Source organism: Pediculus humanus, genomic scaffold (genome assembly GCF_000006295.1).
Source record: "Pediculus humanus corporis 1103172107591 genomic scaffold, whole genome shotgun sequence".
NCBI classification, from domain to species: Eukaryota; Metazoa; Arthropoda; class Insecta; order Psocodea; family Pediculidae; genus Pediculus; species Pediculus humanus.
The window spans coordinates 85,674-100,437 of record NW_002987205.1 but is presented as its reverse complement, the minus strand read 5'-3'; the positions used below and the strand labels follow the sequence as shown (position 1 = coordinate 100,437).

At 24.3% G+C, this 14,764-nt stretch overlaps 2 protein-coding genes across 2 annotated transcripts; one reads left to right on the top strand and one right to left on the bottom strand.

The window, feature by feature from the left end:
* Nucleotides 1-1,581: 1,581 nt before the first annotated feature.
* Nucleotides 1,582-4,321, bottom strand: Phum_PHUM227950 (glucose-6-phosphate isomerase, putative; the record flags this gene model as incomplete). Its single annotated transcript, XM_002425881.1, has 10 exons — nt 1,582-1,702; nt 1,776-1,842; nt 1,919-2,123; nt 2,210-2,399; nt 2,466-2,605; nt 2,919-3,158; nt 3,300-3,596; nt 3,673-3,864; nt 3,992-4,085; nt 4,191-4,321. The coding sequence occupies 10 exons, from the start codon at nt 4,319-4,321 to the stop codon at nt 1,582-1,584; spliced, it is 1,677 nt and encodes a 558-aa protein (XP_002425926.1).
* A 1,847-nt stretch (nt 4,322-6,168) lies between these two features.
* On the top strand, nt 6,169-12,620 carry Phum_PHUM227940 (uncharacterized protein; the record flags this gene model as incomplete). Its single annotated transcript, XM_002425880.1, has 22 exons — nt 6,169-6,236; nt 7,086-7,240; nt 7,307-7,495; nt 7,584-7,751; nt 7,842-8,059; nt 8,140-8,271; nt 8,333-8,488; nt 8,565-8,735; nt 8,844-8,971; nt 9,049-9,283; nt 9,379-9,606; nt 9,692-9,829; nt 9,904-10,135; nt 10,236-10,423; nt 10,506-10,691; nt 10,770-11,173; nt 11,238-11,380; nt 11,459-11,636; nt 11,711-11,873; nt 11,945-12,119; nt 12,198-12,332; nt 12,397-12,620. The coding sequence occupies 22 exons, from the start codon at nt 6,169-6,171 to the stop codon at nt 12,618-12,620; spliced, it is 4,014 nt and encodes a 1,337-aa protein (XP_002425925.1).
* Nucleotides 12,621-14,764: the final 2,144 nt, after the last annotated feature.

The window sequence follows — 14,764 nt, the reverse complement described above, 5'->3', positions numbered from 1 at the left end:
CGGTCGACAGGGTCGATCATTTAGTTTGACAGTTCCAAAAACCGTTAAAAATGTCGATGATTTTGAAAAGAAAAGTTTAAATGGTAGTTTTACATCCATATTACCACAAACGGGAAATGTTAAAAAGAGTAATTTGCAAATAACGACATCTTTTCCACCTTCGAATTCTATAATCGACGAATACGAAAGATATAATAATAGTAATAATAATAATAATAATGATGCAAAAAATATAATAGTAAATAGAAAAGAAGAAGAATATTTTCTCGATCCGTTTTCAAAATCCCCGGAAAAAAATAATTTAGATAGAATGGAACGTTTAAAAATAAAAAATAATTACGATGAAGAATTAAATAGTAATTCTTTAGATTGTATAAATAAAAGTATTAAATCGAAATCCGCATCGGAACCGGAAAGGGAAAAAGAAATGTTTAAATTTCCAAAATCATCAACGGATGGAGCTTTAAGTTCTGTTTTACACGTTCAAGAAAGTAATTTAAGTTCGGATGATTTTCACGAAGTTTTATTTTTATTAGAAAGATCACCTAAATGCGGTGTTAAAAGAAAGAAAAAATCTAAAAAAGAACGTGATAAAGTTAAAGAAAATTTAATATAAATTACTTTTATTCAAAAAGTGCCATTTTGTTTAGTGTAATCAATGATTAAAAAAAAAAAAAACATAAAAAAAAAGTGAGCACGAAATCGGTTAAAAACTTTTTAATTTTTTTTACTTTAAATTTAGCTTCCCGTTTTAAAAAAAAAATGTAGTGTGTCCATTAATAAATTAAATAAATATCTAAAAGTTTCTTATGTTGTTTTGTAAATATTTTAATTTTATTCCATTAATCAAATGTTTTCTCCCTCTTCCCCCCCCAATTTAAGAAACAAACTAATTAATAATATAATTATTTTTTAAAATTAACATACAGGAATAAAAATAATATTCAAAAATTAATTACTCTAGTACGATTATTATATATGTTTATTTTCGCGCCAAAATAATATTCTTTTGTTTACTAATTAAATTTATCATTCTCCATTATCGTGTTTAGCATTATTTAAAAACAAAATGATTAACTTTTAGTTTTAAATCATATATTTATGTAAACAACATCTTTACTTTAAAATAACGCTTTTTTTTTCGCTACGAGTGTATTCTGATACGATAGAATAACAAACACAAACGTGGAGCAAGAATCGATAATCGAATCGATAATCGAATCGATAATCGAATCATAATACAAGTAAAAATTTTAGTGAGTGGTTGATGGCGGTTGTTAAGAGTAATCAACATAAAAAATATATAAATAAAACATTTTTTTAAATAAATTCATTTATTGAATAATATTAAATACACATTTTTTAACACAGAATAAAATCTCAAGTTAATTTTTTAATAATAAATTCGAGTAATATTTTCAATCTGTTAATATAAATTTTTTTTTTTTTTCAAACGCAAACAATTCGATATAATAAAAATATACTTTAAAAACAAAAATACTTTTTCTAAATAAATATATATATAATTAAAGTAAAATACGAATAAAATTCATCAGATAAAAGCCTTTTTTTTTTTTTTAATCACCAATTTTTTTTAATAAAATTAATAATACCGTTGGTAGATGAATCGTGTGAGTTTATACATTTATCGTGTTTTAATTCCGTTTCAATAACTTTTGCTAATTGTTTTCCCAATTCAACACTAAAAACAATTTTTTTTTTTAATTTTAGTTAAAATTTTATACAGGTATGTATTATTTTTATAAATTACTCACCCCCATTGATCGAAAGAATTAATATCCCAAATCACACCTTGAACAAATATTTTATGTTCGTATAAAGCTGTAAAAAAAAAATGTTACAAATTTAGTAAAAAAAAAATTTTGAATTTTAAAAATTTTAAAAAAAGAAAACCTACCAATTAGAGATCCCAAAGTAAAGGGTGTTAATTTTTTAATGACAATTGAATTTGTTGGTCTGTTTCCAGTAAATACTTTATGAGGCAATAATCGAATAATGTCTTTTTCATCCATACCAGATGCTTCTAATTCTTTCTTAGCTTCATTTTCGGTTTTTCCCTTGGCCAGTGCTTCCGTCTGTGCTAAGAAATTTGCCAAAAGAATCTACAATAAAATAAACAAGATTAATAAATTTAATTAATTGTATTTATTTGTAATTAATTGTATGGAAATAAAAAAATTTTTCTTACTGTGTGATGTTTCATACTATCAATGGTTGTATGTTGAGCCGGGTGAACGCTTGCAATAAAATCGCAAGGTATTAAACGAGTACCCTGATGAATAAGTTGATAAAAAGCATGCTGTCCATTTGTACCAGGTTCTCCCCATATAATAGGACCAGTCGAATAATTGACTTGCTCTCCATTTTTGGTGATGTATCTGAAAACAATTTATTAAAATGACATATTCTATTAATTACAGTTAGAATGCATTAATTGAACTTACTTTCCGTTGGATTCCATATCTCCCTGTTGAAAATATGCGGGAAAACGATGTAAATACTGATCATAAGGCAAAATAGCATGTGTTTCAGCATTATAAAAGTTTGAATACCAAATTCCTAGCAATGCTAAAATAACTGGAGCCTGAAAAAATAACCATAAAATTTATAATAAAGAAAATTACATCATAGAAATCAGTAAAAATTTTGTTTTGTTGGTGTTTTTATGAACTTTTTATTTTGTGTTTTTGTAAATTAAAATTTATTTCATTTGTAAAAGAACAACTTTAAAAACATTTTAAAATAGTATCCCGAATATAAACTAACAAATATGTAAGTAAATTATATTTAATTTCATCTACATCCAAATACGATAAATCAAAAATTAAATTTTAGCATCAGAAGAATTATTAAAATTAAATGTCTTTTTTCAACACTTGTATAGTTTAAATACTTGCATTTTTTTCTAAACTAGCTGATTTGAAATGACAATCCATAAAGTAAGCACCTTCTAATAACTTTTTGAAATTTTCAAATCCTAAATAAAGAGATATGGATAAACCAATAGCTGACCACAAAGAATATCTTCCTCCGACCCAATCCCAAAACACAAACATATTTTTTTCATCTATTCCAAATTCTTTTACTTTGGCAGCATTGGTTGATATTGCGACAAAATGTTTGGCTATAGATCCCACCTAAAAATTTAAAATATTTGCCTGTAAATAATAATATTATTAAAGTAGAATCGGTATTAAAAACTGACAGAAAAAAAAAATAAATTAATAAAAGATTTTTTAAGAAGTAAGAAGGATTTTTTAACTAAAATAAAAGCTCACATCATTAGAATATTTAAGAAACCATTCTCTAGCTGATAAGGCATTTGTTATAGTTTCTTGAGTTGTAAATGTTTTGCTAGCTATGATGAAGAGAGTTGTTTCTGGATTGAGACATTTAAGGACTTCTGCCAAATGAGAGCCATCAATGTTTGATACAAAATGTACTTTTGGACCAACAGCATATTGTTTAAGTGCTTCAGTTACCATCAATGGTCCTAAATCTGAACCTCCAATACCAATGTTTACAACATTTGTAATTTCTTTTCCAGTAAAACCAAGCCATTTTTTAGACAAAACCTAAAATTAAATTTTTATTTTTTTTTCTTAAAGTTCAAATAACAAATTTTAAATTAATAAAAAAAAATTTATTAACTTCTTCTGTAAATTCTTTCATATGATTAAGAACTGAGTTAACATTAGGCATGACATCTTCACCATTTACAAATATAGGAGAATTAGAACGATTTCTTAGGGCAACATGAAGGACTGATCTCTTCTCTGTAACATTAATTACTTTTCCTTCAAACATTGCATCTCGATTTTCCTCTACTTTGCATTCTCTGGCCTGAAACAAAATTAAAGTTTTACAATTTATTTAAAACTTAACTTGTTTGCAAATTGTTATATGCAATGCTACAGCCTTATATAAAACCTATTTTGAAATTTTTAGTTTTATTTAAATTTACACTTACCAGTGCCAAAAGTAAGTCTAAAACCTTTTGATTTATTCTATTTTTTGAATAATCAATTAAAATTTCCCCATCTGATGGAGTTAACAATTTTAAGCTAAACACAACGAGAATTTTATTATTAAAAACTAATGAAACTTTTTAAAAAAAAAACCTAAGTTTATTTAAAACTTAAATTTTTTATTAAAAATTAAATAAATACCTGAATTTTTCGAACCTATTAGGATCTTCCGTAAATAATTTATTTATGTTTAATTCATTTTTATTATCTTCAAAATACTGTTTAAGGTTTTTGAAAGAAGATTTTTCCGAAAGTAATACTTTATTTTCCATAATTAAAAAAGTAAATAAAAATGACTTTTACTGACGTTAAAAGGTCACTTTGTCTTTAAAAGTCAAGCCAACTTTTATTAAGTTGGCCATACTGTCACTAAAAAATTTTTTCTTTATTTAAGCTCTCACGGATTACATAGTTTAAATCGTAATTCATTTTACATTCATTTATTTATTAATTTTCATTTATTTTTTCCATTACATACATATTTTTTTAAATAATTTCTTCTTTCTTCATCATTCTTTAATTATAAACAAACATTTTTATGTATTATGTAAATTAATAATACACACATTTCATACAAGTACTTACTAATTTTAAGTTTAGAAGGGAAAACTTTATATTTATTTATCTTTGATGTATTATATTTTGGATATGAAACAAAAAATACTCAAAATTTAACGAAATTTTTAAAAATTATAATGTGCTTTCAATATATTTTAATATATTTTAATATATAATTATAATTAGTATTTATTTCATATGTCATAATTGAAGTATTTCTTTGGATGAAACTTGACTTTTACAGTGTTAATTTCTTTTTTTTTTTTTTTTTTTTTTTTTTTAATTAAAGAAAACTCATTAAGCTTTTGAACTTATTATTATCGAATAAAATATTTAAATATATTTTCTGGAAAATGTATTAATATCATAGTATAGGATGTGGATCCAGATATAGGACAGATGAAATTTAATGTTAAGTATAAAAAAATAAATAATCATAAATAAAGATTCGGTATTATAATATAAAATAAAAGGAGTAAAATGGTTTTTTGTTATTTTGTGATGTTGCAAAAACGAGAGAAAAATATTATTATTATTATTATTATTAGTAAGAGAGAGAGAGAGAGAGAGAGTGAGAGAAAATTTAGATTCATCCCTTGATTTTACGTAACGGCGCAAAGTTTCATCTGGCCGCCCCCGAGCGCATGTTCGTTTTATGTGAGCTTTGCAAATCAGTTCCATCGAACTAGGGCTATTATGACCCCAGATATGCATTTCATTTTCAATTATTATATCATTCAGATATTTATATAAAAATTAAATTAAAATAAAATATTAATAAAAATAATTCGATTAAATAAAATATAAAATCGTGTTTTTTGAAAAAAAAAAAAAAAATATTATATCGTTATAAAAATAAACACAATTTTTTTTTTTTTTTTCATCTCTGTTTAGTTATTTTGAGGGAAAAGTAAAAATGATTTTTCAGATGAAAGTGGGAGTTTTTTTGTCTTCATCATGATTATTTATAATTTTTTTTTAACAAGGCAAGTTAAATTTATTTTTGTGCAAAATTCTATAAATATATACATATATATTTATATGTAACTAAAATGTTTATCATGAATATTTTTATTTTATTTTTTTTTTATAAAAAAAAAAAAAAATGTTTTCTATTACAAAACTAAACTCATGCTATTTGTTAATTCCTCTTAATTATTTTTAAATTTTTTTCTAAAAATTTTTTATTTCATAACAAAAAAGAAAACTTTCATTAAGTTTTTCATTTACTTTAGTATAAGTTTAAATATTTATGATTTACATTTTTTGTTAAATATTTAAAATTTCATTTTTTTATGTTAAGCTTTCTTTCAACAACTAATCATAATTAAATATAATTTTTTTTAAATTTATTTATCAGTGAGTACTAATTATGAATTTTTTATTTAAAATTTATGAAAAAGTACAAAATCCAATAGTATTAATTATAATGATTAATAAATAATAATGTGATATCTTTTTATTTTCAGAAATTTATGGATGTTGAATTTTTATGAATATGAAGTTGACATGTGTCACTTCTTTGAATGGCTACTATCATAAGAAGGTAAAATATTAAATTATGGGAAGCAGTTGTTCTTCCAGGCAAGAACACAAAGACAAAGATAGTGTTTCAACTAAATCTGAAGAGTGAGTATATATAATTATTTCTTTTTCTGTTATTAAACATCCTGGACTCTTATTGATTCAAACAATTTTTGATAAATGATATTTATAACATAAATATAATGGTATGTAAAATGGAGAGTTTAACGGTTTTATCAAACATTGAAAAATTTAATAAAAATTCTCTTTCATTTTATATTTAATATATTTTGTTTTTTATTTGATTTACTTTTTATTACTTTTATTACTTTGTATACATTTTATCTATAATTTCTTTTCTATTTGTTTTTTAAAAATATTTTAATGAGTTATGTATAACTGAATTTGAAATTATTTTTACAACATATTAAAATATTTCATTAAACTCATAGATCAGGTTTAATAGGTTTTAAAAATCTTTTTAATCAATATTTATTTTTTGTTTTTTTTGTTTTAAATATGGATTAACATAATAAAAAAAAAATGTATATATAATTGGGAAAAAACAATAGAAAAAAAAATGGACGTTCTCATTTGTTTTCCGTTACTATATGAGTATTACGTCATAGAAAAATTTTACGTTAGCTCTGACGTCAATCGTTCGGCCGGGCATGGCAAACGAACTTTCTCGACTTTTAATATTCGGAAACCTTTTTTTTCCTTTTTTTTTTTTTTTTTTTTTTTAATTATTTAAATTATTTTTGTTTTTTTAAAAAAAATATTTATATGTACTAAAATTTAAAGGAAGTTAAACTTTTTAAGGGAGTATTAATGGAAAAGAAGAAAAAATTATTTTAATTTTGCTTTGGACAGAAATATATAAAAATTTGTCATGAATTATAAAAAATAATTTTTCTTTTTGGATTTATTTAAAAAACTTTTTAACTGTTTAAGGTCACCAGCTTATCAAATTATAATAAAGAAAAATACAGAAGATGATGAATCAAAATTTGGTGAAAATAAACCTCAAACTGGATTAATTTTAAAACCAACTGAATTACCCTCTGAAGAATATGCAAAACCAAGAAATGCTGTTACTAGTATTTCAGGTAAGAAAAAAAAATTGTTTTCTTTTTATAAAAAATGTTTAATGTTTAATGTTTTTACTTTTTCAGATTCTAATTCATTGCCATCACCTCCTATTCTAAGCCCTAAAGAAATTACAGAACCACCACTTTTGCCTGATGAGCTCACTCAACTTCCAGAATCTTTCCAGAATTTGATCACAGGGAGAATTGCAAAACACAGTTTAAATTTTAAGAGCAGAAAAATTGTTTTATATGTATGTGCTGCTGATTCCCAAGGTGTGTGTTTTATAATCCAAACCATATACATAATGTCATCCAAAATTTATTTTTATCTTTTTATATTTATATATATTTTTATTTCTAGATTGTTGTGTTGAAAAAGGAGTTCTTCATCAAGTTGTAGGCCCTGAATTGAGAAATTACTGCAGAGATAAAGGTTATGAATTTCACATAACTGATTTACATTGGAAAACAGGATTGGAAAAACAACAAGATCATGAATTTCCCGAATTGTGTTTGGAAGAACTTGCACGTAAGTTTTAAAATATATTTATCATTAAACAAAATATATATAAGTATTTATTTATTGATTTACATAATAAATAAAAAATTTTTGATTAAGGTCAAATGGAAGTTGGTTACATTATACCGGTTTTGTTTCTCTCAAATTCATTGGGAACACCATTATTACCAAAAACAGTTGAAACACAAGATTTTGAAATGGCTCTCAGTCAAGCTGAAGATAAAGATAGTTTAAAAAAATGGTACAGGTTGGATTCAGATGCTCAACCTCCTTGCTACAGATTAGTTCCAGTTGCTTCTCATATTCCAGGATTTAAGGTTCTTTTATTTAAAACATAAAGTGTATTAAACATTATAAATAAACTTTTTTCTTTATTAACATGTTAATGTTTTCAAAGGAAAATTCTTGGAAAGAGAGAGAAAAAGCATTAGAAGAATGGAGAAGTGAAATTGAAAAAACTTTGACTGTAATGATATCAGCTTTTTCAGAAGAATTAAGAAACACATATTTAACAACTGTTGTAGAACAGGTATGACTAAATTATTCAAATTTATTATTTAAATACAATTGAAGAGTTTTTAATTTTTTAGGAAGTGCATAATACAATATTAATGTCTCAAGAATTGGCAAGAAGATGTTTGTGGTTATACCGTGTTTTTACTCAGAAACCTGAATCTACACAAACTTTGAGTTTACTTGCACAGGAACAAAAGAGGAGACTTGATATAGTTTATAAAGAATTAAGAGTAAGTAAAAAAAAAATTTGAAATTTTATTTAAATTAAGCCTACTGTTTAAAAAAATTTTTTCTTTTTTATTTCAGAGTCAGTTAACTGAAAAGCACATTGTTAGAGTTAATGTTAAATGGAATCAAGATGGAATTGTGGACAAAAACATTCCAGAGCATGTTCAATATATAAACGATGTTACATCTCATCTTACAAAATATTTAAAAGCAACAATATTTACTATAATTGAAGAAGATCAATCGAAGGTAAGATTTTAAATTTTAATTATTTATCTCGTATTAATTACACAAATTTTTAACGTTTTATGTTATTAACTATTGATTTCGACAATAAAAAATTTAAATTTTAAACAGGCTGTAATAAGATCAATGTTTGGTATCGAAGCACAATTTTTAAACGAAATAAAATGGCAAGCTCTATTTTGCCAAAAAGCAGTACAAAGTTCCGTCATGAGAGAGGAAATTTTACAAAGCATACAAAGGTTTCAAATTTTATCATTAGATTTCAATAAAACTTTTTACATTTCTATATCTTTCGCCTATAATATAATTTTTTTAGCTACGTCACGAGCGATTCAACGAGTCCTTTGCTGATACATGGTGTGCAAGGCTCTGGAAAAACAACAATATTATCTCGTGCCGTTCATTGTATTCAAACATGGCTTCCAGATTCGTACTCATTATTTAGATTTGCTAAAATTTCAGAATTAAGTTATACCTTGACTGACATATTAAAAACCGTTTGCGATCAGTTATCGTTGTTAAGCAATGGACATCAAACTTTTTGCAATTACGTAAGAAAATAAAATGTTTCTTTTTTAATCGAGAGTACTTAAGGCTTTTCAATGTGAAAATAAATTTTTTTTTTTTTTTTTTTTTAAATTAACAGAATACAAATACATACGGGACAGAATTTTCGAAACTTATAACGACGTCATCGTTTCAACGTTCGGTCGTCATTCTTTTAGATGGTCTCGATCATTTAAAAAATTTAAATTTAGAATGGCTACCGTGGAAATTACCAACCAATGTCAAATTAATAATAACAGCCAGAACCGAGAGTAGTTTATATAATAAATTTAAATCAAATTTACAATCAAACAATTTTCTCATTGAAGTAAGGGAGAATTTTTAAAAATTCACGCACCATTTTTTTTTTTCCTTTGAAAAAACTTTATATTTTAATCATTTAACAATTTTAGATTCCAGAATTAAGTAAATCGGAAGCCGAAAGATTACTTTTATCCTCTGTTTCACAATATAGCCATTCCGTGAGTTCAAAAGCAGCACAACGTGTTCTTTCCGTTTTGCAATTTTGTCGGCTTCCTCTTTACGTTAAGGTTTAATTTTATTTATTATTCATTATAAAAATAAATTATTGAATTCCGTTAACAAATAACTTTTCAAATTTTAGGTTCTTGCATGGAGAGTATCTTGGTTTACAGAAATAGAACATGAATTTGATCCGAAAGTTAATTTAAAAGAAGAAATGAATTCAATGTTGGATTATGTTGATGCCATGTTAGATTCGAACAGAGTTAAAATGGCCGTTTCACTTATTGTTGCTTCCAAATACGGTTTGAGAGATTCAGAATTACTTGATATATTTTCAAATCAAACAATTTTCCATTCGGAAAAAACTTATTGTACGTTTTAAAAATAAAATTTATTTTATGGAAAATTATTATTATTTTTAATTTTTATAATTGAATATTGTATTGAAATTATAGTAATTAATGTTTTTAGTACGATGGGCTCCGGCATGTTTGTTTTTGAGTAGATTTCTCAAATATTTAAATCCATTTTTTCAATGGGTATCAGATGGTAATAATTTGACGTTAAAAATTAGCGATAATACATTTGAAGAAATTATTAATCAACGATACGTAAAAGAAAATAAAATTTATTCTCAATTGATTTATGAATATTTTAAAGTAAGTCATTCCATCTTTTTTTTTTTTTTTTGGGTCATTCCAAATTTTCTTTTTGTGGTTAATTATTTATTTTTTTTTACAGAACGAAAAATTCAATTCCATTGAAAAACCTGCAAATCAATTGAAGAGATTTGATATATCGTCTTATAAAAGAAAACTGATTGAATTGCCTTATCAATCAATTATATTAAATTATAATACCGTTGATGATTTTCTTTTAAATGAAAAATGGCTTTATGATAAAATATGCGGATGTGGAGTTTTTCAAGTATTTTATAATAATAAAAATAAATGATTAAATATTATTGTTATTATTGTTATTAAAATTTTTTTTTTTTTTTTGTAGATTATCGATGATATAAAGGAAATAAATGGAAAATTCGATATATCGAATGATTTGTTACTACTGCAAAATATATTAGAAAACAATCACAAAGCGTTAAATTATGACGGACGACAAATGTATACTTATTTTTTTAATGAATTAAATTCGAAATGTTTGAATGAAAGTCATTTTTGGGAATCGTTTTATAAAAAAATAATAAATCCTCCAATAAATTCTTTAATGCCTGTTAATAAAGAAACGCTGCGGGTCAGCGATTTCTCTCAATCGCCTTTTGAAAATACAAAAAATAATCAACAAGAATCTAACGAAAATATTAATTTAATTTTACGTTTAATTGATAATCCAAATTTTATGGTTTCCGTATCGACGAAACAAGAAGAAATTGCCGTGTGGGATTTATTCACGTAAGTTCGCTAATTAATTTATTAAATTAAAATAAATTTTAATTTAATAATTATTGCTTAGCAGTTGTGAAAAAGTTCGTAGTATCAAAGGTGTTACTCATCCGACATCATTACAATTAATCGATGATTATAGAGCTGTGGTTCTTTGCTGTCGCGAATTAAGAATATATAATTTAGATGATGGAGTATTAGTAACAAGGTTAAAAGGTATAATTATTTAAATTCCTTTAAAAAAAATTAATATGAATTATTATTATTATTATTATTGTGTTTTGATTTTCAAAGGTGTTATGAATCAAAAAATGGCCTTTTTCGGTTTGCACGATAAAAATCATCTTGTTACATTAAGTAGAAATAGAATGTATGTAAACTTGATGAATTTGGATAATGGAGATTGTATAACAACGTTCAAAGCTGGAGAAGATAGATTTTTAAATTCCCTGCTCGTTTCCGGTGATGGAAGGTAAAAATTTCATTATAAACTCACCTACTATAAAAACTCACTAAATGTTTTTATTTTATTTTATTTTTTTCCAGAATATTAGTTTGCGGGGATGAAACACAAAAACCATTTCCGTTACTCGTATGGAATTTATCCAGTAGAAAATTATTATATGACCTCAGAATACCACATCATGATTTTATAACGAGTTTAAGTGCTATAACTCATGAGGGTCATTATGTTTGTTGTGTTGCTAAGGTACGATGGTACTCATTTTACAATCAATATTTATGTAGGATAAAATAATAATCTGGAAAATTAATTTTCAGGAAGTTATTGAACCCGGACCAAATTTTATAGTCGTGTACGATCTGCAAAATGGTACACTTTTTAAAAAATGGAAACCAGGTGTTGACACAACATCACTTGACATTTCATCAAAAGATTCTTGCGTCATTTCCGGTCTCGCTGATGCAAGAATTTTAGTATGGGATTTAGTAACGGGTACGTCGTTAAATTTTAAATAATTTTTTTTTTTTTTTTTTTTTGGGTAATAATAATAATAATAATAATAATTTTTAGGGAATTGTCGATGGAGTTTTCGGGGACATTCGGCTCCAGTGACTCTTGTTAGAAAAGATCCCTGCGGTGGTTCATTTTTATCTGCTGATATTTTAAATAGGGATAGATCGATCAGAATATGGGATCTCATCAAAGGTACATCGAGTTGTAGTAAAATAATTTAACAATTGTAAAATTCTAATTTTATTTTTTTTTTAAGGAGAATTATTGGCGGTGTACACACCCCCCAAGCCTTTTAGCGCTTGCGAATTAGGTAAAGGAGGTAAAATGGTTGCACTTACACTTAAGGGTGAACTCGATATAAAATCGTTGATATTAAAAGGACCGGAAATAGAAGAAATTGGAGAAAATACAGTACCATATGGTAAAGTTGAAAATAATGGGAAAACGTTTATACTGACTGAAAATCAAGAAGGAAGATGACAAAATATCGAATAAAAAAAAAGAAAACAGTTTTGTCATAATCATCAAATAAACTTGTATATTTAATTTACTTATTTTTTCTTCATAATTTTACTTTTTTTTTTTCTCTCTCTCTCTCTTTATTATGTAATTATAATATTTGACAATGATAAGAAATAATTTTAATCAGGTAAAAAATTAAATATTTATAAAAATCAATTTTAATTATCATTAACACAAACAATTTCTTATCATAATAAAATGTATTTAAATAATTTTAAAAATACACATTGGATAAAAATAGTATAAGTTTAACTTTTTGTTTTTTCTTCAATTTTTTTTTTTTTTTTTTATTACAATAAACTTTATTTTATTTTTTATAATTTTTAATTATTTATTTATAAACAAAAAGAAAATTTTATTAATTTATTATTAATATTTAAAGCGATGTTAATACATATCAAATATTTTTTTCAAAATAATTCAAATACTTTTTAAATTGGGCAAATTTTTTCTTTTATTTAATATTATTAAATATTATTATTATTATTATTGATTATAAAAATTATTTATTTAAGGTGAAATCTTTACTTTTTTAAACAAGAAAAAAAAAACATGTATTAGATTATTATGTATAAAAAAAAGATTCATTTTGTTTTCATATTCGTATTCCTTCTCAATTTACATACATAAATAGTTCAAGAGATAGAAATTATTAATAATTGTTTTAAAATTATTTAAATAACAACAATCGCACCATATTTAATTTTTCAAATTAATTTAATATTAACGGTAATGCAACGAAAAAAATTAAAAATTTCGGTTTTGGGTAATTTGTTAAAAATTCATTTAAATTTAAATGAAAAGTTTATAAAGTCCTCCTCATGATAAATTATTAATAAAATTAATTATTAATGTTTTTATTTATAAAACTATTGTTGTTCATTAATTAATAATTTATTTTTTGTTTATTAATTTAATTTTAATTTTTAATTGTGTTAGTTATTATGTATAATTTTTACTTGTAAATAATAATCAGTATAAACAATAAATTACTTGTAACTATTTAGAAAAACTTTGTTTTTTTTTTTTTTTTTTCTAGACGGAAACAGGTATGATTAGGGATTCTCATGTACGATTACCCGCACAAGTTGGCAGCCTGATAAGATTGAACTCTTATCGGGTAACGTCTTATCAAAAATTTTATTTTATCAGGAGTGTTACGAACGGTAGGGATGATATGACAAGAGATGTAAAATTGACCGTTAAATTCGTGTTTGTAAAGCTTGGAAGTTTAGCTACAAGATATTTAATTTCTTTTTTGTTTCTCTCCAAAATAGTTTTTGATTAATGAGGTAAATTCAAGGCAGTTTGTGGTCATGTCTCGTAGCAGGAGCAATATGATATGAATTGATACGACAAAAAATTGTAGTGTTCGATGAGTACGAAAGGAATACCGGGGCCATATTAATGGTAGGATTATAAAAGAAAAAAAAAAAATACGAAACGTTTTGTTGTACTCCTCTACAATGGAGATTCAATAAGAAAATCCCATGAAGTGAATTAAATTTTTTAATGTCGGAAAAAAAAGATATGAATAAATATGTTGGTTGTTATTTAAAAGTTTTTTAATGCATTAAAATATTTCATAAGATTTTGTTTTTATTTTTAAAACAAAATTGATTAGAAAAAAAGTTTTTTTTTTTTTTACAGGTTGGTAGTAATTAATCCGTATGAACTCTTGCTCTCTAGTTTTTTCGTGGCAATAGATAAAACTAAACAAAGTGTTTTGGACTAAGATAATATTTATATCAATTGGTCAGATTAAAAAAGGTTTTTTTTTTTTTTTAATATTTTTTTTGTTTTATTGCAACAAAATGTTTTAATAATGTCGAAAAAATAAATAATTTATTTATTTTTTTTTAATAATTCTAAAATTGTTTCTAAACAGTTAAGAATTTTAAATGCTTTTATAATGCACAAATCAGCGAAATAATAGGTACGTACGTACTTAAGAATTAGGAAATGAATTTTTTATGTGAAATTTTTTTTTTTGTAAATTGTAATTTTTATCCCCCCCCCCCCGCTTCTTATTGTTAAGTTTTTTTTTCAATGACATCGTATACTATTAATAACTCATTATCGATGTCTTATTTATAAAAAAA